Source organism: Mustela nigripes, chromosome 16, assembly GCF_022355385.1.
Source record: "Mustela nigripes isolate SB6536 chromosome 16, MUSNIG.SB6536, whole genome shotgun sequence".
Classification (NCBI taxonomy): Eukaryota; Metazoa; Chordata; class Mammalia; order Carnivora; family Mustelidae; genus Mustela; species Mustela nigripes.
Genome location: NC_081572.1, coordinates 20,983,482 through 21,006,157, shown reverse-complemented (window position 1 = coordinate 21,006,157; position 22,676 = coordinate 20,983,482). Strand labels below are relative to the sequence as shown.

The window sequence follows — 22,676 nt, the reverse complement described above, 5'->3', positions numbered from 1 at the left end:
ACAAACCATGAGACTCTTAACCATAGGAAACAGACTGAGGTTTGCGGGAGGGGAGGGTCTGGCGGGATGGGGTAACTAGGTGACGGGCATTAAGGAGGGCACATGAGGTAATGAGCGCTGGGTGTTATATACAACTAATGAACCACTGAACTCTATGTCTGAAACTAATGATGCAATGTATGTTAATTAATTGAATTAAAATAAAATAATAAAGTTAAAAAAAAAAAAAACAAAAAATAAATAAATAAAACTGCAGGGGCGCCTGGCTGGCTTGGTCAGTAGAGCACATGACTCTTGATCTCAGGTTGTAAGTTGGAGTCCCACATTGGGTGCAGAGATTACTTAAAAATAAAATCTTAAATATAAAAGTTTGAAAGAAATTATGATTTTTATGTTGTTATTATTGTGATAGATATCACCAGCAGTGATATTGAAACTTCCTGGAAACTTTTGGGTGTGGAACACTCAGTGGGGAAAGCACAGTGACCTTGTCTTGAAACGGTGACACAAAGCCATTGTTTGCATAAAAACCATCACGGAGACTTAGAAATCTGACTTCTTGGTCTTAGGCAAACTAATACAAAAGTCATTTGAAGTCATTTATTTTACAGCTAGCTGCAAGCAGTGAGTAAAGCTAGATGCAGGGCATGTTTCTAAGGTTAGGGTGTTAGAATGAATCGGCAGAGGTTGTCATGTTTTGAAACACTCCCCAGCTCTGTGGTGTCGGTGTCGGTAAGAAGCAAGCTGGAGCCGGGTGAGGCAGTCTTATTGCCGTTTTAATGAGCTCCTGTATGCTTTCATGTTTGTTGTGATTTGGTTAATGAAATAAACAACCCCCGTCCCCCAACCCCCCCCCCCCTCAGGCCCACTCCCCAGGAATCCATGTACTTTGCATGTGACAGATTAGTGATACATTCTGGGCTTGTCCTCTTTATTTAAATGGCTTTAAATGCAAATATAAAAGCAATTGGTTGAAGTGTTATCTCAGCGTTTGCTCCTTTCCACTTTATCATTTCATATTGCCATTGATACTACAAAGGAGTAAATTGTTTTTAAAAGGGCTTGACCAATATTTTCCAAGTGTCCCATTTGAGCCACTGATAATTTTTAAAAGTGCATTACATGCGGTAGCATTTTGTTAATTGAGGAGGTTATTTGGAAAATATTACCTACGAGCTATGTTCTGGGTGATTTATATTCATCACTTTGTCTTCTTTTGTAGGTCTTTTGAACAGCATCTAATTCCATGAAGTCATTAAGCGAGTTTAGGCTCCTTTCCATAGACTTTCAAATCTTCTGGCTGTTTCCTCTTCTCTGCCTACTACAAACCTTGTTTCTTGCTTCTGATCTTTGTGAGGATGGATACCATGTCCATTCTTTTTTTTTTTTTTTTTTTAAGATTTTTTATTTATTTATTTGACAGAGAGATCACAAGTAGGCAGAGAGGCAGGCAGAGAGAGAGAGAGAGGAGGAAGCAGGCTCCCTGCTGAGCAGAGAGCCTGATGCGGGACTCGATCCCGGGACCCTGAGATCATGACCTGAGCCGAAGGCAGCGGCTTAACCCACTGAGCCACCCAGGCGCCCTACCATGTCCATTCTTGCCCATTGGCCCTTGAGGTCAGAATGACAAGAACAACCACACGAATGTCTGGATCAAAAGTCAGCAGATGAAAATTCTTGTGCTAGTAGGCACTGGCTCTCCTTCTCATCATGAGTAAGTCCACTCTCAAGTTGATAGATTATTAACTTTAGAGCTCCAGAATAAAACATATGCTGTTTTATGTCATGTGGTTTTGAAGTGGTTTTAGAGTAGGTCATAATGTGTGAATACCCTATCCTGAACATTTTATTCAGTACTCTGAGTAAATTTCATGATCCTAATGGTTCAGTAATTTCAGGTTTAAAAATGGAAATGCTTGGGGCGTCTGGGTGGCTCAGTGGGTTAAGCCGCTGCCTTCGGCTCAGGTCATGATCTCAGGGTCCTGGGATCGAATCCCGCATGGGGCTCTCTGCTCAGCAGGGAGCCTGCTTCCTCCTCTCTCTCTCTCTGCCTGCCTCTCTGCCTACTCGTGATCTCTGTCTGTCAAATAAATAAATAAAATCTTTAAAAAAAAAAATGGAAATGCTTGAAACAGACCCTACTGCATCTCAGTATGTTCTGGCCTTTTCTACAAATGATCATTTAGTACAAACGCAGCATCTTAGTGCATGCCAAGGAAACACAGGACGATGGTTTTCAGAGTAGCTGAGTATTGTTGCTTTGACATGAGGATAACACTAGCCATCAACATAGGTACCAGGTGATACAGGACTAGAAGACTACATTTGGGAAGACTCACGGAGAGAGGCTTCCCCGATGTGGCCACGGTGACCTGGGGCCGGAGACTGCACACGACTGGTTCCCATTCGTGTCCTCCCCGCATTGATCTAGCCTAGATCAGCTGGTTCACATTTCTGAACTTTTCAGTACAGGAAAAACATCTAAGTTTTAATGTACTGTAATGGCTTGATGGGAAACATATGTTTGACTCAAGACAACGTTGCTCTTTTTGAGTTTTGGTTTTGTGCTTAGCTATTAACTTTGTTCTCTGGTTATCTGTTTAAGTCGAAGTCTTAGTGTCCCTGCAGGTTCTATTCAATAAGCCTAGCAAATGAAAAGCTACATTTTTTGGATTATTTTTGATTATTGAAGTTTGACACCCTCGTACAGCTTTTATTGATTTTATATTTGAAGGTATGATTTGCCTAAATTATGTTCGCGTTTATTCTTTGCAATTTTAAATTTGGCTTTTCGTGCCAAGTTTCAAGTTCTTTTCTCGAGGACTGGCTTGTGGGGTTGATTCTCTAATTTGTGGATCTGGTCTTATTAAATTCCTTATGGGAAAGACCTTAACCAGCTTAGCTTTGTCCTGTGTCTGGTTCTTCCTGGGACTGACCCTGTACCACCTCCTGACCTACTTTAACAGGCTTCATTATCCCAAGTAAGACGAGATGGAGCCATGTGGATAACCTGGGGGTAAGAACTTCAACAATGAAGAGTAGGAAAAGGAGACATCTGTTTGGCTAAGTGGCCGTTTTTTGGCTAGAGGTGTGGCTAGATTTTGTAAGGGTACAAGTATCTGAGATCTTTTCTCTTTGGGGCTTTCAAGGTTTTCAGAAATCTGGCACCTTATTATATATCCCATCTTATTTCCCACAACGTTTTTTAGGGATGCTGAAGTCTAATTTTAGTTATCACTGGGTTCCAGTGGGATGTTGCTAGAAATGCCCACATACCAAATAGCTCCAATCTTGATTTTTATGAAGAGGGTCTTATATAAATAATGAATTAATATTAGTAACATAATAGTGAGGAGAGATTGTAACTGATAGCTTTATTTCTAGGTAAAATATTGAACTTCTTTAAAAATTTCAGGAAGCATTTAGTTAACTTGCAAAAGTAAGTTTATTGAAGCATGAAAACAATTAGAGCAAAGTTGTTATTTCAACTTTTTCAAGAGTGTTCTAGTAAGAAAAGAAAAGATGCGAAAAAAATGCATGGTCATCTACTTCTGGATGGAAATTCTTCCTGAAGTTATCCAGAAAGATGGCAGGATTGATGTGATTTCTTCATTTGTGTCCTTCGATTTTTCTCTGAAAGACACTCTTGCTGATCTGGAAATTGCTTATTTCACTTTCACCTCAGACACATTGCTCACTTGAGATGAGATGACTTTGCCATCCACCACCTCCTCCACGATGGTCTTAGTCACTCTGGTCTTGTTTGGATCTGAAAGTCACAGAATCACAATGTCAGTCTGGAAACGATCACATAAACCCAGATCAAGAGACATTCAAATGCATTCTTTAAGTAAGTTCTCTCGGGATAAGATTTTGTAAACAGTAGTATATGCTTTTTATAAGACAAGAGAAGCATGCCTTTACTTTTAAATTATAAGATGATTATGAACATTAAGGATTGTTTACCTCTTCCTTGGCCAGAACAGCTTCCAGATCTTGAGTCACCAGATCCCATGTTTCTGGATCCTGTACTTCTGGATCCTGAGTTTCTAAGATCAGATCCTCCAGAACCACAACCCCTAGAGGAAAAAAGAATTGTTTTCCTTTGTAGTTTGCAAAGGTGGGAGAAATCCACCATGCAGGGGGCTCTCCATGATGAAGGTAAATATTTTTGGATTGGACTGAGTCTCTGTGACTTTGTATCATCATCATCATCATCATTATTATTATTTAAGATGGACATGGAGCCCAACACGGGGCTTCAATTCATGACCCTGAAATCAAGACCTGAGCTAGGATCAAGAGTCAGATGCTTAACCAACTGAGCCACCCAGGTGCCCCACTGTGACTTCTTAAACCAAGTCCAGCCCTCAGACCCCTTTCTGGTTTCATAACAGAAGTACACCAAGGAATGCACTGAGTGGGTTCATAACTTTCACTCACCCTCCCTCCCCATCGAGCAGGCGTCGGTAGGTCTCAATCTCCATCTCTAGGCGGGTCTTGATGTTCAGAAGTTGCTCGTACTCTGTGTTCTGACATTCGGTCTCGCCTCGGATCTGGCAGATCTGCTCCTCCAGGCCGCTGATCTTCATCTGGATTTCTGACAGCTGAGCCATGTAGCCAGCTTCTGTGTCAGCCAGGGTTCCCTCCAGGGAGCTTTTCTAAGAGAAAAAGCAAATCAAAACCTCGTGATGCAAAACTCCCCTTTTATAAGGTGCTAAAAGAAGTACACCTTCAAGTGACAACTTAGGGTGTTCTATGATTGGTTCCTTATTTTTTTGTTGGCGTAACTGTTTTTCTTTAAGCCGAATCTTCTACAGAAGTTTATGATCTTGAACTGGAATGTTTATGCTTTCTATAACCACAAACGAGCTCTCCTAATGCTGCTTTCATTATGTGCCAAGTGGAACATCTTGGCAAAGAAAGAACACGGGATCGCTTAACTGCCTGTTGGAGATGTTGCAAACCTCTTTGCACTCACCATGGCCATTTGGGACTGAAGCTCAATTTCCAGAGCTTGCAGAGTACGTTTCAGTTCTGTTATCTCATTCTTGGCGGAACTGGCTGCCCCGGCATCTGTAGAAATTTGTGCTTGCAGCGATGCACTCTAGAGAAAAAAGCAAATGCCGTCAGGGCAGGCTGAAGAACTGGGAGGAGGTGGCCTGCATGTGACCGCGGGCTCGGGCATCCAGCAGTGATGATCTACCTGTTTGTTGAACTGCTCCTCAGCCTCGCGGCGGTTTTGCTCAGCCAGCTCCTCATACTGCGCCCTCATGTCGTTCAGTAACTTGGTCAGGTCAGTCCCTGGGGCAGCGTTCATTTCCACGGTCACGTCCCCTCCGGAGCTTCCTTGCATGCTCTTCATTTCCTAGCGTGAAGAAAAACACCAAGGTGATAAAAAGAGGAAAGCAAAGACTTCTTAAAATGTGCATAGCCAACAAAAAAACCGAAAGTGGGATACTACAGGCTGCCCCCGCTTGCCACTAAATTCAGATATAATTTGCTCATGACAACTTGTTTCCTCGATCATAGGTGTCAGAAATCCATTTAGAGAAAACGTATTTTATTTTTATAGAATGATGTGGGGTAGGCCAGGGTCCTTTAATAACGTGGAATGTGTTCCTACCTCCTCGTGGTTCTTTTTCAGGTAGGCCAGCTCCTCGGTGAGGCTCTCGATCTGCATCTCCAGGTCAGAGCGTGTCATGGTCAGGTCATCCAGAACTTTCCGCAGGCCATTGATGTCGGCCTCCACGGCCTGCCTGAGATACAGCTCATTTTCGTACCTGGAAAGGATAACAGTAGGACAGGTCAGAGCATTTCAAATCCATCAATTCTTGCATAGTGAAGAAAAAGATTTTTCCTCTGAACTCTTGGTTTATTTATGTAATCTCTACGCCTAACGCAGGGCTTGAACTCACGACTCTGACAGAGATCAAGAGTTCCATTTTCCTCTGAGTGAATCAGCCACGCACCCCCTCCTGAGCTATTTGATTAAAAAAAAGGCTACTAAGTTTTCTCTTAGAAATGATTCCCCTGGAACGAAAATTGTGAACTGAGTATTAATTCTATTGACGGCTAATATTTTTTAGAACAAAAATTTCATCCTTAATTTGCCTCTCTTTTTGTTTCCTTGTTGGAGCGGAGTGGTGCTCTTTAAAAATTTACTCTTGGAATGTTTGTAAATTTAGGTCTTGATCTCCTAAAACATAGTTCTTTAAATTTAGAATAAGTGAAACAGACAGATTGCATTTTATTTCTCCCACAACATTTGCAAGTCTTCTCTTTTCTTACTTCATTCTGAAGTCATCAGCGGCCAATCTGGCATTGTCGATCTGCAGAACGATCCCAGCATTTTCAATAGTTGCAGTAATGATCTGGAAAAAGCAATAATAGTGAATGCATCATGGATACTTTTTACCTGTGTCTGCATGCCCCTCTGTGAGGGTAGATGTCCTTTGCGTTGGCATTTAAAGGAAAGTTGCTCTGAAAACGTGCTTAGTAATGACATGTTTATTGATAATCTGGTGTTGTTGGGCTACATCTTTCTGCAAAAAGGTAACAGTTTACACATTTACTGGAATAGGCATGAAACATTGTTTTATAGAGCACAGCCCTCTGCTTATTTCTTTTGCTTTGGAGAATCAGTTAATCTATAAGTTCTTTCAGAAAATAGTACAAAAAAATGAATTTTACTTCTAAAAAGTCTTTAAAAAAATATTTCCCATACAATGGTGGGTAAACATTTCAGATTCTCCTCACACAGTATTTGCACCATATTTCCTAAGAAGAAAAGTAGCTGTAAAGATGATTTAAATATAGCAAGACACTAAAATATGTCGACCTGCCAGAATTAATCGGAAAACATTAGATTAAGCTAGTGTTGACTCATTGCCACCATTCTTTTTTTTTTTTTTTTTTTTTTTTTTTAAAGTTTTTTTTTTTTTTTAGTGGGGGGGGGGGAGAGAGCGAGCACAGGCAGACAGAATGGCAGGCAGAGGCAGAGGGAGAAGCAGGCTCCCTGCGGAGCAAGGAGCCCGATGCGGGGCTCGATCCCAGGACGCTGGGATCATGACCTGAGCCGAAGGCAGCTGCTTAACCAACTGAGCCACCCAGGCGTCCCTCATTGCCACCATTCTTGTATGTACCTGTTAATTAGCTGTCTCGCGTTATATAAATTTTGCTCTTATGTAGAAACACTCAAATTTGAGATGCAAACAGATAATTAGTACGGTTGGATGTCATATACAGTACTGTCATAGTTAAAACATACCAAGTCCCATTTTACATGTACAACAAGCAAATATGTCTTTAAATAATTCCTTGACTTGAAATCTTCATTACAGTATATGGTCTGAATAAGAGCAAAAGATACAGAAATAATAGAAACTCGGTTGTGGATAGTGTCTCACCTGGTTCCGGAGATCTTCAATGACTGGATAGTATTTGCTGTAATCTTTTCCAGATCCACCATCTCCAGATCCAGGCCCAAATTTCTCATACCACTCCCTGATTTTGTTCTCCAGATCCGTATTGGCCTCTTCCAGGGCTCTGACCTTGTCTAGGTAACTGGCCAGGCGGTCATTGAGGTTCTGCATGGTTTGCTTTTCACCTCCCGAGAAAAGGCCCCCATCGCCAACACCCCCTCCCATACCACCCCCCATTCCACCGCCGTAGCTGTAGAAGCCTCCACTAGCACCGCCACCAATTCCAGACCCCCCACCAAAGCCAGACCCCCCACCAAAGCCAGACCCCCCACCAAAGCCAGAACCGCCACCAAAGCCAGAACCTCCTCCAAAGCCAGCCCCAGAGCCTGCAGTTCCTCCCAAACCACCCCCTCCTGAGCAGCTACCAAAACCTCCCCCAAAGCTACCTCCAAAGCCACTGGTCGATCCCCCACTCAGGCCACAGCTACCGGTTCCTCCTCGGAAGCCCCGGGCAGAGCCACCCCCCAGACCGCATCTGCTTCCACTGCTGAAGCTGCTTCCACCAGCAGACACCCTGACCATGCCGCTGCTTCCAGCCCTGGAAGAGGAGACTCGAGAAGAGCAAGACATGGTGCTCCTGCAAATGCTTAGCTCGTTCCGGAGAAGAGGAGAGGTGACACTGAAGCCCGTATTTGCAAGCTGTCTTTTTGGCCCTTATATACACACTTTCAGGGTGTTCCTTTTCTGTGTCACTTCTTAATCCCTATTACAGTTTTGCTAATCTGCAGTTGGAACCCACTCTACTGGCTCTTTTTCTGAAGCTAGGTCAGAGCCTCAGGGCATTTACTCTATCAAGAAAAAAAAAAAAAGAGGTGGAGCAAAACAAAAACTTTTTTTTCCCCCCAGAATTACAGTTTTAATCTTTCAGAGGTTTCGATGACTTAGAATTCTTTCCTGAAAGTGTAATTCTATTCATTTTGCTTCATGATTTCCCAACTGAAGAACACATCCCCAGATTAGCAAATGCAATTAAAATACTTAATACAATGAGAATGGAAATTTCCCAACAAACTCCTAACTTTTGTTCATATTATCCTCTTAAAGTTGAAATTAGCTCTAGCATCAGCATTAGTTTTAGGTTTACTTAATTGTCCTTCTCCATGATCATTTCAATCCCCATATTTCTAAGGGTACGTTTGTATTGAAGTTTTCTTTGTGTTCTGAGATCAGATTAGATATTTTCACTGTTAAAAAGAAAGAATTAAATATAATCGTTTTTCTTGCATGTACTATTAGATCTCGGCAATATGCTTACTTGAGCAGAGAATATCCTGGAAAGGCTGGAAACAGTTTTAGATGGGGGTTCATTGTCACTGATATGATGGTAGGAAGACGCTTTTCTTTCTGATTAAATTCGAGCCTGAGATGGTGATAGCAACTTCCTTTTTTGGAGTCAAATCTTAAGTAAGATGATGCTGATTTTATCTTTGTTTTAAAGGTGTCTGGAGAAGGGGATCTGAATCCACTTCTGCTAACCAATGTTATGCCTGGAGTCATTTTGCCGATACTAAAATGTGGAATTCCCCCTGGCTGCTTTCTGCTCATATTTTTTCTGTTTTGGTTGAAAAGATATTTAGTAAAGATACGTATCCACTTCCGATAACTAATGTTATGACTGGGATCATTTTACAGATAACCAAAATCTAGAATCTTCCCCAGTTCACTTTCTGCTTCCTGTTTTTCTGTCCCTTTGTATTTCACATTACTTCCATTTGCCTCTGCTAGTAGTTTCTCTGGTTTAAAAATTTTGGTTTTCGTTTTTTGGGTTTTGTTTTGTTTTGTTAAGACGCTCCTATATGATTTCCCTTACATGAAGTACCTGGCATTGTCAATTTCAGAGACAGTAAACAGAACTGAGTTGCCAGTGGCTGGGTGGAGGGGAATTGAGATGCTGTTTAATGGATATAGAGTTTCAGTTTTGCAAGATGAAAAGAGTTCTGGAGGTTGGTTGCAGAGCAAGATGAATGTACTTAACAATACTGAGCAGACACAAATGTGAAGATGGTAAATTTTGTTATGTTCACTTTACCACAATTTTTAAAAAGCGTCTTTAAAAAAAAATATTTTATTTATTTATTTGAGAGAGAGAGAGCAAGAGAGGGAAGGAACATAAGCATGGGGAGTGGGAGAGGGAGAAGTAGGCTGCCTGGCAGGCGGAGCTCAATCCCAGGACCTTGGGATCCCCCACCAGAACCAAGCCGAAAGCAGATGCTTAATGACTGAGCCACCCAGGCCCCGCTAAAAAGTAACTTAAAAAAAAAAGTATACATGATTTTAAAACCTTTCTTGGCCTCCGCTTTATGCTCAGGTAGCTGAGTTTTCTTATTAAAACTAGTTTTTATCTTGGCAGTCTCTTTAAATTGTGTGCATGTGCTTTAATCGCCATCAATCATTTGTTAGTCTGCGTTCTGCCTTCTGTTAATTTCTCCTTGGACTGCCTTTGATTGGGACACACTATTATTATTATTATTATTTTTTTATTTGACAGACAGAGATCACAAGTAGGCAGAGAGGCAGGCAGAGAGAGAGAGGGAAGCAGGCTTCCTGCGGAGCAGAGAGCCCGATGTGGGGCTCGATCCCAGGACCCTGAGATCATGACCAGAGCCGAAGGCAGCAGCCCAAACCACTGAGCCACCCAGGCGCCCCGGGACACACTATTAAATATGTGATAATTCCCTTTGCTGTGTAGCTCTTCAGGAATTAGTTTTTACATTTGCCTGCCCTATCTTCTTTGTCTTCTCTCTCTCTCTCTCTTTCTATCTGACAGAGAGAGAGAGAGCGAGCACGCACAAGAAGGGGGAGTAGCAGGAAGAGGGAGAGGGAGACACAGGGTTCCTGCCGAGTAAGGAGCCCAACGTAGGGCTTGATCCCAGGACCCTGGGATCATGACCTGAGCCAAAGGCAGTTGCTTAATCAACTGAGCCACCCAGGCCCCCTATGCCTTATTTTCACAGCAGTGGTGTTACCATTCTTCTGTGGAGGGTGCCATCTCTCCAAGGCCGTTGAGGTGCTTTATAAACTTTAAATTATTAAGCTGGGAGTAATTCTCATCACACCCTTTTAAAGTAGGTAAAAAAAAATGCACCAGCGTTAAGGAATGTTGGTCATCTTGTCTCACCCCTCCCCAGAGCTGGGAAACCAGGGAAGCCTAAGCACTAGTGATTAATGGTATGGTGGTAAATGCTAGAGATAAGAAAAAACCACTGGGCTTTTCTTCCCTTTCATAAATGTATGAAATGTAATCTTTCCACGTTCATAAAGGCTGGCATTTGCCTAAAGGAAGGTCTAAAGAAAGGGACAATAGCTAAATGAAAGAAAGCTAATTGCAATGGTGAAATTTCAGAGCCTGGGTATAAAGAGCTTTATGTGGAAAGAATGAGAAAAACCAACATTCAGCAGCAGCTCTGGCCTCCGAAATTTGCTTGAGGCTTGTGTTTTTAGTTGTCATGTGAGTTGTATCTTTTTCATTTTGGTGGCTTTACTAACCTTCTGTTTGGGGATATCTGGATTGTTCGGGTGTCCACTGAAGAAGCTTGTGATGACTAAGGTATTCCATCTTCTGCCTTTTTTTTTTTTTTTTTTTTTAGCTTTCTTCTTGATATAATTTTTAATGCTGACACATTTCTTTTTTGTTTTTAAAATTGAGATTCAAACTTAAGTTCTTTTTAAAAATTTTTTTAAAAAATTAAAAAAATTAAAAATATTTTATATTTTTAAAATAAGATTTTATTTATTTATTTGACAGAGAGAGATCACAAGTAGGCAGAAAGGCAGGCAGAGAGAAAAGAGGAAGCAGGCTCCCTGCTGAGCAGAGAGCCCAATTGGGGGCTCAATCCCAGGACCCTGAGATCATTACCTGAGTCAAAAGCAGAGCCTTAACCCCATGGGTCACCCAGGTGCCCCCAAAATTAAGGTCAAAGATGCTTCTCTGATACTCTAGAGTTATTGCTGGGAAGGGTATGTAATAAATAAAACAACCATTACTACTTCAAATTCCTTGCCTGATGAGATGGTGTATGAATATATATAGACATAAACTCGCAGGATTTTCTTCTATTCATTAGTATTACTTTACATGCATTTTTAAAATGCTTTCTTTCTATGGATCTATGCATTTCCTTTTAAATAGGTAGATCTATCAAACAGACTCATCTTAATTCTCTGATTGGCAAACTCTAGAACACTGGTGTTTAGTGGATTGAAGGGTTTTAATCGCTTATATAAATAAAATTCTGTTCTTGCTTGAGGTGTTAGAATTCATTTTTTGTTTTAAGATTCTATTTATTGGAGAGAGAGTGAAAGCAAGAGAGCACAAACAGGGGGAATGGCAGATGGTGAGGGAGAAACAGGCTCCCCACTGAGCAGGGAGCCCAATAAGGGCTCCAATCCAGCACCCCGGGATCACGACCTGAGCTTAAGGCAGATGCCCAACCGACTGAACCACCCAGGTGCCCTAGAATTCTTTAGTAAATACTGGTCCCCCTTGTTTTAAGACATCCTCCAAATTTAATACTTTCTTTATTTGAAATAATGACTTGCCAAGGCTCACAAATTAATTCTTGCCATTTCTTTCATTTGTAAAATGAAAGCTTCAAGAATCGGGTGAGTTTGCAGTGAAACGTAATGTTCAGAGATGCCAGCTTCAGTGCCTGGTGTCCCAGAGTTGTTCAATATAAGATCCTTTCAAAGAAATAAAGTAAAACCCTGATGACCAGGGTCCCAGTTCAGTGCTGCCCTTAGTTATATAGTGCTGAAATGCCAATTGAATATTACCCCCACCTTAAAAGACCACCAGAGACGTGAGTCAAAGCCAATCAGCAAGGGTTGTTTATTGCAGGTTCGAACCTGGACCTCTGCGCCGCTCGTTGCCGATAATGCCGAGAGGTCCAGAGCTGGGTCGGTGCAGGATTTTTATAGACAGATACAAACAAGTTTCGGGTGGGGCTGAGCTGATTGATTGATAGTTTGAACAGGTATACTTGGCGTCAGTGGATTGGGTCAGGGGACCCGCGCGGGAAAGCAGACAAAGCAATCTTACAGAAGCAGAACTGGCCGGTTAGCCCACGCATGCGGAAAAAAGCACTACCAGGATATTGAAGGCCTGATTACTTATCAAGTAAAGACAATTGGGAGTCTCCTGGTGGAATGTTACATTCCTGCTATCAAGCATCCTTGTTAATGAGATTTAGGTTTAGAAGGAATTTAACTTTATTTACTTTTCCTTCTACCTCCGCCCCCTGCGGTGTTTTATGGAGGGGAGGGTGACATTAGGGCTTGAGGAACTGAGTTTTGTGACCCTGGAAATTGGGCTATTGATAAGGTAACTTCTTTGTTTGTAAATCTCAAGGACATTTGCAAACCAAGGGAGACTCCCTGTCTTGCAGGATTGTGATCTCTGCAAGTTAACCATTTATCATTTTATGGCAGTCAGGGGTGCCTGAGGAATGCTACACAAATGGAGGGGAGCGGGTGAAGGGGGGTGCAAGGCGCCAGCTTTTGCTTTGTCCTCAGCCAGCCTCCTGCTCCTTCAGTGCTTTGAATAGTTTCTTGTGAGCACTTATTTTACTTGTAAAGAATCATGTAAATGATGGCTCAGTATAGAATAAAACTTTTGCAATGAGTGCAGAATGATTTGCAAATAATAACCCGAGACATTTTTGTCAGATAGATTACTAGTATTTCTTTATTTTTATTTACAGAAGCAGAACTGGCCCGGTTATTTATTTATTTGTCAGAAAAAGAGAGCACAGGTGGGGGAGCAGCAGGCAGAGGGAGGAGAAGCAGACACCCCACTGAGCAGAGGCCTGGTGAGGGACTTGATCCCAGGATGCTGGGATCATGACCTGAGCCGAAGGCAGATGCTTAATGGACTGAGCTGCACAGGTGCCCTGTGCATCCAAATTTTACTACCTTTCAAGACCTGCCTCTTTTTGAACACTTTTCTTGCCCCACCTACCAACTCCTAATTTACCAGCTTCCCCACCTCTCTACAACCTTCTTTCTTTTGTTTCTTATAGTTCTACCACATTACTTGCCACTTAGCTATTCTTTTATTTTTTCCTTAAAATTAAAAAAAATCAGGGGGTACCTGGATGGCTCAGTTGGTTAAACATCTGACTCTTGATTTTAGCTCAGGTTATGATCTGAGGGTCATGAGATCAAGTCCCACATTAGGCTCTACCCTCGGGGTGGAGCCTGCTTAAGATTCTCTCTCTCCCTCTGCTCCTCCCCCTGTCATCCCTCCTTGGCATGCATGCTGTCTCTAAAAAAAAAAAAAAAAAAAAAAAAAAAGGGAACATATTCATTGCAAAAACACTTAAACATACAGTTTTTCTTTAAAGATTTTTAAATGGTACAAGTAGTACATTTTTTCCCAGAAAAATTGGAAAATGCATACAAACATGCAACAGAAAATAAAGATCACTCACATTTTCACTACCCACAAACAGCCACTGTTCATAGGTTGGTGTACTTTCTTCCAGATTTTTAATAAGCATGTATGTAATTTGTGAATAATTATTTTCTTACAAAAGTAGATGATCCTGCATTCATTGTTTTAAAACTCTATTTTTCATTTCTCAAGAGATGACTGACATCTTTTCAGGCCAATACACCAACTCAAACATTCTTTTTTTTCTTTTTTTAAAGATTTTATTTATTTATTTGACAGAGAGAGATCACAAGTAGGCAGAGAGACAGGCAGAGAGAGAGGAAGGGAAGCAGTCTCCCCACTGAGCAGAGAGCCCGATGTGGGACTCGATCCCAGGACCCTGAGATCATGACCTGAGCCGAAGGCAGTGGCTTAGCCCACTGAGACACCCAGGTACCCCCAACTCGAACATTCTTAACTGGCTGCATAACATGCTTTCAATGGACCTTGATGTGTGTTTGATAACAGTCTATTGATTCTCTTTTGTGGGATATTTTATAATGTCTGGTATTTCACTATGATAAGACATCAGAAGGATGGGCATATAATAAATAACTGTCCTAGGAATGGAACTCCAGGTTCTAAGAACATGCTGTTTTCTGAAGGGCCTTTGATTCCTGTTGCTGAATTGTTGCCAATCTCACTCTATCTAACAATGCATTTGTGCCTTTTCCCTATACCCTTGCTAAAATAGGTATTACCACTAAACAAAACAGACCTGTTTTGATGTCCTTCTTTGAATATGAGAGATCTTGGACATGGGGCACTTCGCTTTTTAAAAAAATATATTTAATTAATTAATTTATTATTTATTTATTTTTTAAATTTATTTGATAGAGATCACAAGTAGGCAGAGAGGCAGGCAGAGAGGAAGGGAAGCAGGCTCCCTGCTGAGCAGAGAGCCCCATGCGGGGCTCCATCCCAGGACCCTAGGATCATGACCTGTGCCAAAGGCACAGGCTTTAACCCACTGAGCCACCTGGGCGCCCTGGCCTGGGACACTTTGTAATGTTTGTTGGTCATTTATATTTTATGAATTGCTTATGTGTGTCATGTATCCATTTCTTAACACTATAGCTATCTTTTACTTAAGGATCTGTTCATGAATTTATACACTGGGGCTATCAGTCAAATATGTCATATATGAAAAGGACATTGAAAACCCTTGTTGTGGGTTTTGCTGAAAATTTAGATATAAAGTGATTGGCGGTTGGCTCCCTTCTGCATCCAGCCTCCAAGAAGGTGAGCTAAAGTTCTTATCTTCTTGGATGAGGCCCCGGGGGATGTGGCAGGCGGACAGGCAGCGTTGGGGGCAGTGGTTAGGGAAAGAAGGTTTGGCGAATAGGAGGCTGAGGATGAGTTGGGCCAGCTAACCAGGTTGTGGATTCTTGGAACTACCAATTTCTTGGGAGTTGGCTGGTCCCAGAATCCTCTCTTCATTTTGGACAGAGAAGACATCTGCCAGCAGGTGGCGCCAAACTGCAGCTAAGACAAGATTGAAAGCGTGTAGCCCAAATCTGGAGTCCCTTGGCTGACGGCTGCAGATTCCCCTTGTGTGTGTGAGGGGGGGGGAGGTTGGAATGGATTTTGATCACATTTTACCAAGGTTTAAAATGTTTTCTTTTAATTTTGTGTTTTTCACTGTATATCATTTTTTTGATACTGATCTCTCTTCCCCCTCATGCTTTCGTAAAAGCAAAATCCTCTTTGGATTTCTTTCGGTTAGCAAAATCAGGTACAAGTATATGTCTTCCATAAAAGGGAAGTGGTATAACCGTGAATTTTTGAAAAGAAGGGGAAACTTGTATTTACTTATGATTTTATTATTTATTATTCAATTTATTATTATATTCATTTACCAATTATTCTAATGTTTTCTTTTTATGATTCTATAAATTATCATCCTTTTATTATCTTATTTTATTATTTTATTCTATCATTTATTTTATTCTTTTATTATCTTGTTAGTTTATATTTTACATACCAGTAATAAGTCAATTTTTATCAGTTATTATTTGAACATCTTGCAAAAACCACTCTGCCAGATCGTAGGGCATAAAATTGACAAGTCGTGGTCTCTGATTTTAGAGAACTTATGTATAATTTTTGTTGTATTTTATATGATCACAACAAATCTTCTCTTATGTAATTTTCACAATGTTAAGAAAGTGTGAGAAAAATAATTTACATTTTTTTTTTCTTACTGAGAAACAATAGAGCTTATTTGCTGTCCCAGTGGTTGACCTAGTTGTAGACACTTGGTTGCTGCTGGCTGATTTATCATCTTCCCTTGTTTACAGATCATTGCCCTAGTTAGAAACCCTGTTTCCATGTAGCTTGGTTCTAGAAGCTCACTCTACCTTCTGTCACAGACTTGTAGCCATATCCTGCTACCCAGAGACAGAAACTTATTCTCTCCTAGTTTTGCTGCTACAGTTCTGTGTTGCAGCCCCCTGTGAAAACCATGACCCCATTGGTTCTCTGCGTCCAAACACCTGTGCCATCTCCATCATGTACAGTCGCCCAGTCGCCCATCATCATGTCCAATCGCCCAAATTCCTTTTAACCACTAACTGTTGGGAATGATGTAGGAGATACTGGAGAGGAGAACATCGTGTTCCTGCTGTTGGGCCTTTACGTTGTCCTAGAGCACTAATGTCGTAAGTAGGGTTATCTATTCTATATTAAATCCAACAAATTTTTATTGAGCCCTTATTCTTTGACAGATATTGGGCTGGGAAACAGGGCTTTGTGTTTATCAATCTACAGAATATCTGCTCAGCTACATGTGGTTAAAATTGGCTATGGTGGAACTTTATATAACTATTTATGACCTTGTTTCCATAGGATAATGTATTCAAGGTCCAAAAGGTCAGCATGATGTGTTGCCTCAAGAAACCTGGAGCCACATTTTTTGTACATCAAGCTCCCCAGTTACTATCTGGCTGTGTACCAGCTGTAGGATGTTGAGAAAATTACTTAAATCTCTGTATGATGGTTTTCACATGTGTAAAATGAAGACAATGGCTCCTACATCATAGAGTTACCGTGAGGACTAAATAAGGTATAGTTGTAAAGAGCCAGGAGTAATACTTGGCATATGGCAGATGTGAAATGTGTTAGTCAAATAGAAAAATGTATTAAAAAACCTTTTGGAATTCAAGGTCCTCTTGAATTGAAGACTGCTTTTGTTTTTAACATCACATGAATGTAATTAATAACCATTATGTCTTCGTTCATTTTAAAAAGTCCTGGGATTTTTTTAAAAAAAGGTTTTAATTATTTATTTAACAGAGAGAGAGAGAGACCACAAGTAGGCAGAGAGAGAGAAGGGGAAGCAGGCTCCCTGCTGAGCAGAAAGCCTGATGTGGAGCCCTGAGATCATGACCTGAGCTGAAGGCAGACGCTTAACCCACTGAGCCACCCAGGTGCCCCTTAAAAAATGTCCTGGGATTTTAACAGAAAAAATAAATAGAAAACAAGATTATGTATATGTGGCAATGCATTATTTTTTATTTTAAAAGTCCCATAAAACGAATACCTATGAGAAAGGTTGAGGAGAGTGGGTATTTTGCTTGACTCATCCATTCTTTAATTACTGGATAATATTTACTGTAATCTTTGGCTGGGCCAAATCTCTATTGATTTTGATTTTCGAATCCGCAGCTTGTTGATGCTGTATCCTGGGAACTGAGGTTCCAGATGGTATGCTTTTCACATGGCAGAAGCCCACCATTATAGCCTCCAGTCTTTCTATCATGACACCTGCCTTAACTGTAGGTGTGTTTTTCACCATGGAAACCTATACTTACACCTACACCACTATCTCCAATCTGGGCTAAGTATCATTTCTCAAAAGTTTGTTCTAATGATTCATCATGTTCAAGGCCTTTTGCTCCTTTAAATAAGACATCATTTTCTTGTCTAATCTCTCTTGCTATTCATACTGGCATTTCCACATCATTTTTTCAGTTTTCAACCACACTTTTACATGTCCATGAAATCTAAGTAATAATTATCAGAGTTGTTAGAGGCAGTCAGGACATTCCACAATGAAGGAAACTGAAGCTTGAAAATTATGTTTTCCCAAAACAAATGAACAAATAAAAAAAAAAAAAAGAAAGAGAGAGACAAACCAAGAAACAGACTCTTAAGTATAGAGAATGAACTGGGGGTTACCAGAGGGGATGGGGTGGGGAGATGGGGGAAATACGTTGAGGGGGTTAGGAGTGCATTTTTTGTGATGAGCACTGCGTCATATATGGAACTGTTGAATCACTATATCAAACACCAAAAACTAATATAGCACTGTATGCTAACTACACTGGGATTAAAATTAAATAAAAACTTAGTAAGATTTAAAAATTTATGTTTTCCTTTATGTAATACAATTTGTTGGTGCAAACTGTAGAATTTCCAGGGTTGGAACCTGGGTCTCTTGACTCTGCCCAATACTTGTTTCATTATATCGAATGTTCTTTGTTGACCTGCTCTCCTCATGGTTGTCACCTTCACTGTGTGTCTCTGACATACATTTACCTCGAAGAGATCCTAGGCTGAAAGGGGTCACACCTGAAGGGAATGAAGTTTATGAAGAAAAAAAAATAAAACCCACGAATCTCCTCATTTCTAGCATCCCTTAATGTGAAATTCAGTGTTCCCACCTTAAATTCTGTCCCTTTGGAGCAGTTTAAAAATTATCTTTGGGTATTTTATATTTTATAATGTTTTCTTTCTTTGGGAAAGAAAGAACCCAAGAAAGGGAGAGAGGGCAAGAGAGATGTGTTAAAGCAGTTTTTGAAAATTAAAATTTTAAACCTTTTATTTTTATTTTATTTTATTTTATTTAAACTTTAAACCTTTTAATGACCAATATTTTCTTATCACTAACCCTAATTCTGTCAGCTTTGAGATATTTACTGTGAAACAAGTTTGCTGAAAGTTATAGTTAAGCAAAACTTCCCATGAAATCTACAAATATTTCTGTGACTCGTGGACAATCACACTTGTATCATTAATCTAGAAGCATTCGGTCTTTGCTTTAGTGAATTCTTTTCCTTTTAAAAAAAGATTTATTTATTTATTTGAGAGAGAGCAGGGTGGGAGGGGCAGAGGGAGAGGGAGCGAGAATCTCAAGCAGACTGCACAGTGAGCCCAGAGTCACCCCCCTGGGTGGATCTCACGACCCTGAGATCATGACCTGCACAGAAACCAAGAGTCTGAAGCTTAACCAGCTGAGCTACCCAGGTGCCCCTAGTGAATTCTTCTTAATGAAATGAATATAATTTACTTTCTGTTCATTTAGTCGATACTAAATGGCATAAAATGAAACATCTTAGGTCCATGTTGAAGAAAAGTTTCTGTTAGTTTCTGTGTCTCCCCATATATTTTGAGACATTTTGTATAAAATCACCTTTTGTGGAATACGTTTCAAGGGACTGAGGTTTCTGAAATCCTTGCCAAATTCATAGGGTAGTGTGTTGGGTGTGGAAAGAATTGGAGTGGCAGTTTGGAGAACTGAGTCCAAGTCCTACACTGCCCCTTAATTACTGTGAGACCGAGGACAAGACAGGTAACACCTCTGAGTCAGACCCTTGGTCTGTAAATGGGCATCATGCTTCTTACCTTCTAGGGTTTCATGAAGATCAAGTTCTTGTTATCTTATATCTGTACATTAAAATATCTTATAGTGATATATTAAAATCCTAAAGTGATCTATAAACAGAATGTACAATCACCGTTCAATTAAGATGCTAGTGTTTGTTCTTTGAGTTCTATTTCCAGGCTTTAAGAAAAACTGATATTCAAGGTGAGGAGAAATGGAGGAGTGAGTTTTTATATTAGAGTTAAGTAAGTACCCATTCGCACCTTCTCTTTCTTTGGGTTTCTAGACCTAGAAACTGAACTAGTGTCAAAGGTTAAAAAATGCTCTTTTTCTGATATGTCTGAGACATGATTATCTGTATTGACTGAATTTCCTGTTTTTGCTTTAATGGCCTGGAAAATGGTTTCAGTGCATGTAAATTTTTATTTTATTTTATTTTTTAAATTTTTATTTTATTTATTCATTTATTTGACAGAGAGACACAGTGAGAGAGGGAGCACAAGCAGGGGGAGTGAGAGAGGAAGAAGCAGGCTTCCCGCCAAGCAGGGAGCCCAATGCAGGACTCCATCCCAGGACCCTGGGATCATGACCTGAGCTGAAGGCAGACGCTTAACGACTGAGCCACCCAGGCGCCCCGCATGTAAATTTTTATTAAGGTTGCCTTGTTTCAAGTATTCTTTCTCTCTCTCTCACACACACACCCCTATCCCTCTAATATGGTGAATGCTTCCAAACACTATTAAATCCCTCTAATCCTGGTGGAGATTTAGGTCCATGCCCTGGGGTAATTACTTCCATCTTCTGCTTTATGTGGGAACCGAGGGGTCTTCTGTGAATGTGTCGCATGTCTTCTCTGTGGCTAAGGAGTTGGTTATATGCCAGTGCAGGTCAGTGCGGACCTGACAGACGTTAATATGGAAGAAGGTCTCTAAGACAGAACCCACTTGAAGAAAAGATGGCTTCGGGGCACCTGGGTGGTTCAGTTGGTTGAGTGACTGCCTTCGGCTCAGGTCATGATCCTGGAGTCCCTGGATCGAGTCCCTCTTTGGGCTCCCAGCTCCATGGGGAGTCTGCTTCTCCCTCTGACCTTCTCCCCTCTCATGCTCTCTCTCACTCTCTCTTTCTCAAATAAATAAATAAGATCTTAAAAAAAAAATAAAAAGAAAAGAAAAGATGGCTTCTACCATCAGCTACACTTGACTGCAGAGGTTAGATATCCTAAGGGGCGTGGAGGTCTTGAGTGTGGACTGCTCATTCATCCTGGCAGGTCAGGGCTAAGCACTGTAGGGAGTGATTGCTCTGAGCTGAATGCTGGAATGTCTTGGGGCTCTGCTGTGGGATCCCACAGGCAGTGAAGGGTTAACTCAGCAGGCTTAGGATGCCCAAACCCTGCACATTCCAAAAAAGGAACTGGCCCTTACCCAGCTTCTGAGAGATTACCTCTAAGCCTTGGAAGATCCTGCTTGATTAGAAGGTCTTTCTAGATGCCAGAGAGTTTATTTAACAATGGGATTTCTGGGGAGGTCCTTGGGCTACCCTGTATCAGCGTGGCCTCTGAAGGGGCTGGAAATTGAGTAACTAAGGTATGTCACATGAGTTCCCCTGGCAACATAACTGACCCCCCCCAGTAAAAACACTGGACATCAAGGTTTTGTGAGTTTCTCTTACTGGAAAAACGATATGTGGTGACAAGTCATTTCCAGGAGAAGTCAGTCCCAATTTATATGATTCTACTGTGCTTCATCTCTTCTATACCTGGATTTTCATCTGTATCCGTTCACTATACAAAAACCCCCATAACCATGAATATAGCAGCTTTTCTGAGTTCTGCGAGTCCTTCTGGGGAATCCTTGAACCTGAGGATGGCCTTGGGGCCCCCAACACACCTACACAGAGCAGAGCTCCAAGAAGAGAGGAAAGGGTGTTTGTTTCCTTTTTCATTTTCCCATACAACTTCCAAGTCTTGTAGCATCTTGAGACTTGAGATTATGTGCAGCCTAATGCAGAAGCATTAAATTATGGTGGATAAGGTCTGTGTATGTAGTTTCAGAGGTAGGGGTTAAAGAATTAGAAAAATTAGTGTGTAAGTGTTAAGGAGACTTCTCAGATACTTATATATATTTTTATGTTTCAAAGTTATTTAATCTCCTGGACAATTACAAGTCTATAACTACGTTCTTTCAGTGCTGTGTATAAATAAGCCCCCTTTTAAGTCAGGCAGTGAGAGAGCTCTAATGAACCCAGGCAGTGATGTTCTTTTTTCATTTCTGGAGAGCTTTCAGCTGCTTCTTGCCTGGGACATGTGTTGCAGCATGTTACCCACTGTGCCAGGTTGTACCTCCCACCTGAACAGGAGGTACAACTTGGCCCTGCTGGGTGCCGTGTCCCTGCAGGCATGAGCCTCACAAAGGATAGGATCGGGAGCTGTGCCCTGTGTTTTCTTTACAGACTTGCCATTTTGCCGATGCACTCATTGCAATTAGGTCATTTTTTTCCTGAATGCTTTTGTTTTAGTTGGCTGATTTATTAAATTCATTGTCTTATTGAAAAGTAGGGAGAATTACTGTTCACCTTTGAAAGGACTGATAGCATTCTCTCTCTCATTCTGAGTACCGTGGGTGACTCAGAATCCCTATAGGGACTCTGAAGCCTTTGGGGGAAACGCGGACTTGATCATCTCTATGTTTTCCTACGTCATTAAAGTTCTTGGATATCATGAATTTCATTTTTACATCTTTATTTCTTCATTATACTAGCCACATTTATTGAGGGCTTAATATGAACCACTTTTCAACCTGTATAAATTGAATATTTACTCCTTGTAATAAATCCTCATTATTATCACCATTTTACAGGTAAGGAAATGGAGGGATAGGGTACATAGCTGGGGGGCGCCTGGGTGGCTCAGTCAGTTAAGCATCTGCCTTTGACTCAGGTCATGATCCCAGGGTCCTGGGATTGGGTCCAGCATCCGGCTCCCTGCTCAGCAGGAAGCCTGTTCTTCCCTCTGCCTGCTGCTCCCCATGCTTGTGCTCTCTCTCTCTCAAATAAATAAACGAACAAATAAATAGCCTTAAAAAGCCCCACACAGCTAGAAATAGGTAGAAATTATTTTGCATTCAGGCAGTTCAGGGCCTGACCCTTTTATTGTGCTTTG

The 22,676-nt window shown here is 41.1% G+C and overlaps 1 protein-coding gene across 1 annotated transcript; it reads right to left on the bottom strand.

Annotated features, from left to right (window-relative positions):
* Nucleotides 1–3,465: 3,465 nt before the first annotated feature.
* Nucleotides 3,466–8,054, bottom strand: KRT24 (keratin 24). Its single transcript, XM_059380922.1, has 8 exons — nucleotides 7,410–8,054; nucleotides 6,292–6,374; nucleotides 5,627–5,783; nucleotides 5,207–5,368; nucleotides 4,982–5,107; nucleotides 4,444–4,661; nucleotides 3,967–4,079; nucleotides 3,466–3,769 (listed from the first exon to the last, which is right to left on the bottom strand). Exons 1-8 carry the CDS (start codon nucleotides 8,052–8,054, stop codon nucleotides 3,666–3,668), a joined length of 1,608 nt encoding a protein of 535 aa, XP_059236905.1. The 3' UTR covers nucleotides 3,466–3,665.
* Nucleotides 8,055–22,676: the final 14,622 nt, after the last annotated feature.

Excerpts from the sequence above, each read along its gene's own strand:
- KRT24 (XM_059380922.1), bottom strand. The coding sequence starts at position 8,054 with ATGTCTTGCTCTTCTCGAGTCTCCTCTTCCAGGGCTGGAAGCAGCGGC. Across the intron at positions 5,784-6,291 it reads GCTGATGACTTCAGAATGAA|GTACGAAAATGAGCTGTATC; the intron begins GTAAGAAAAGAG and ends TATCCTTTCCAG. Across the intron at positions 3,770-3,966 it reads CTGTTCTGGCCAAGGAAGAG|ATCCAAACAAGACCAGAGTG; the intron begins GTAAACAATCCT and ends TGTGACTTTCAG.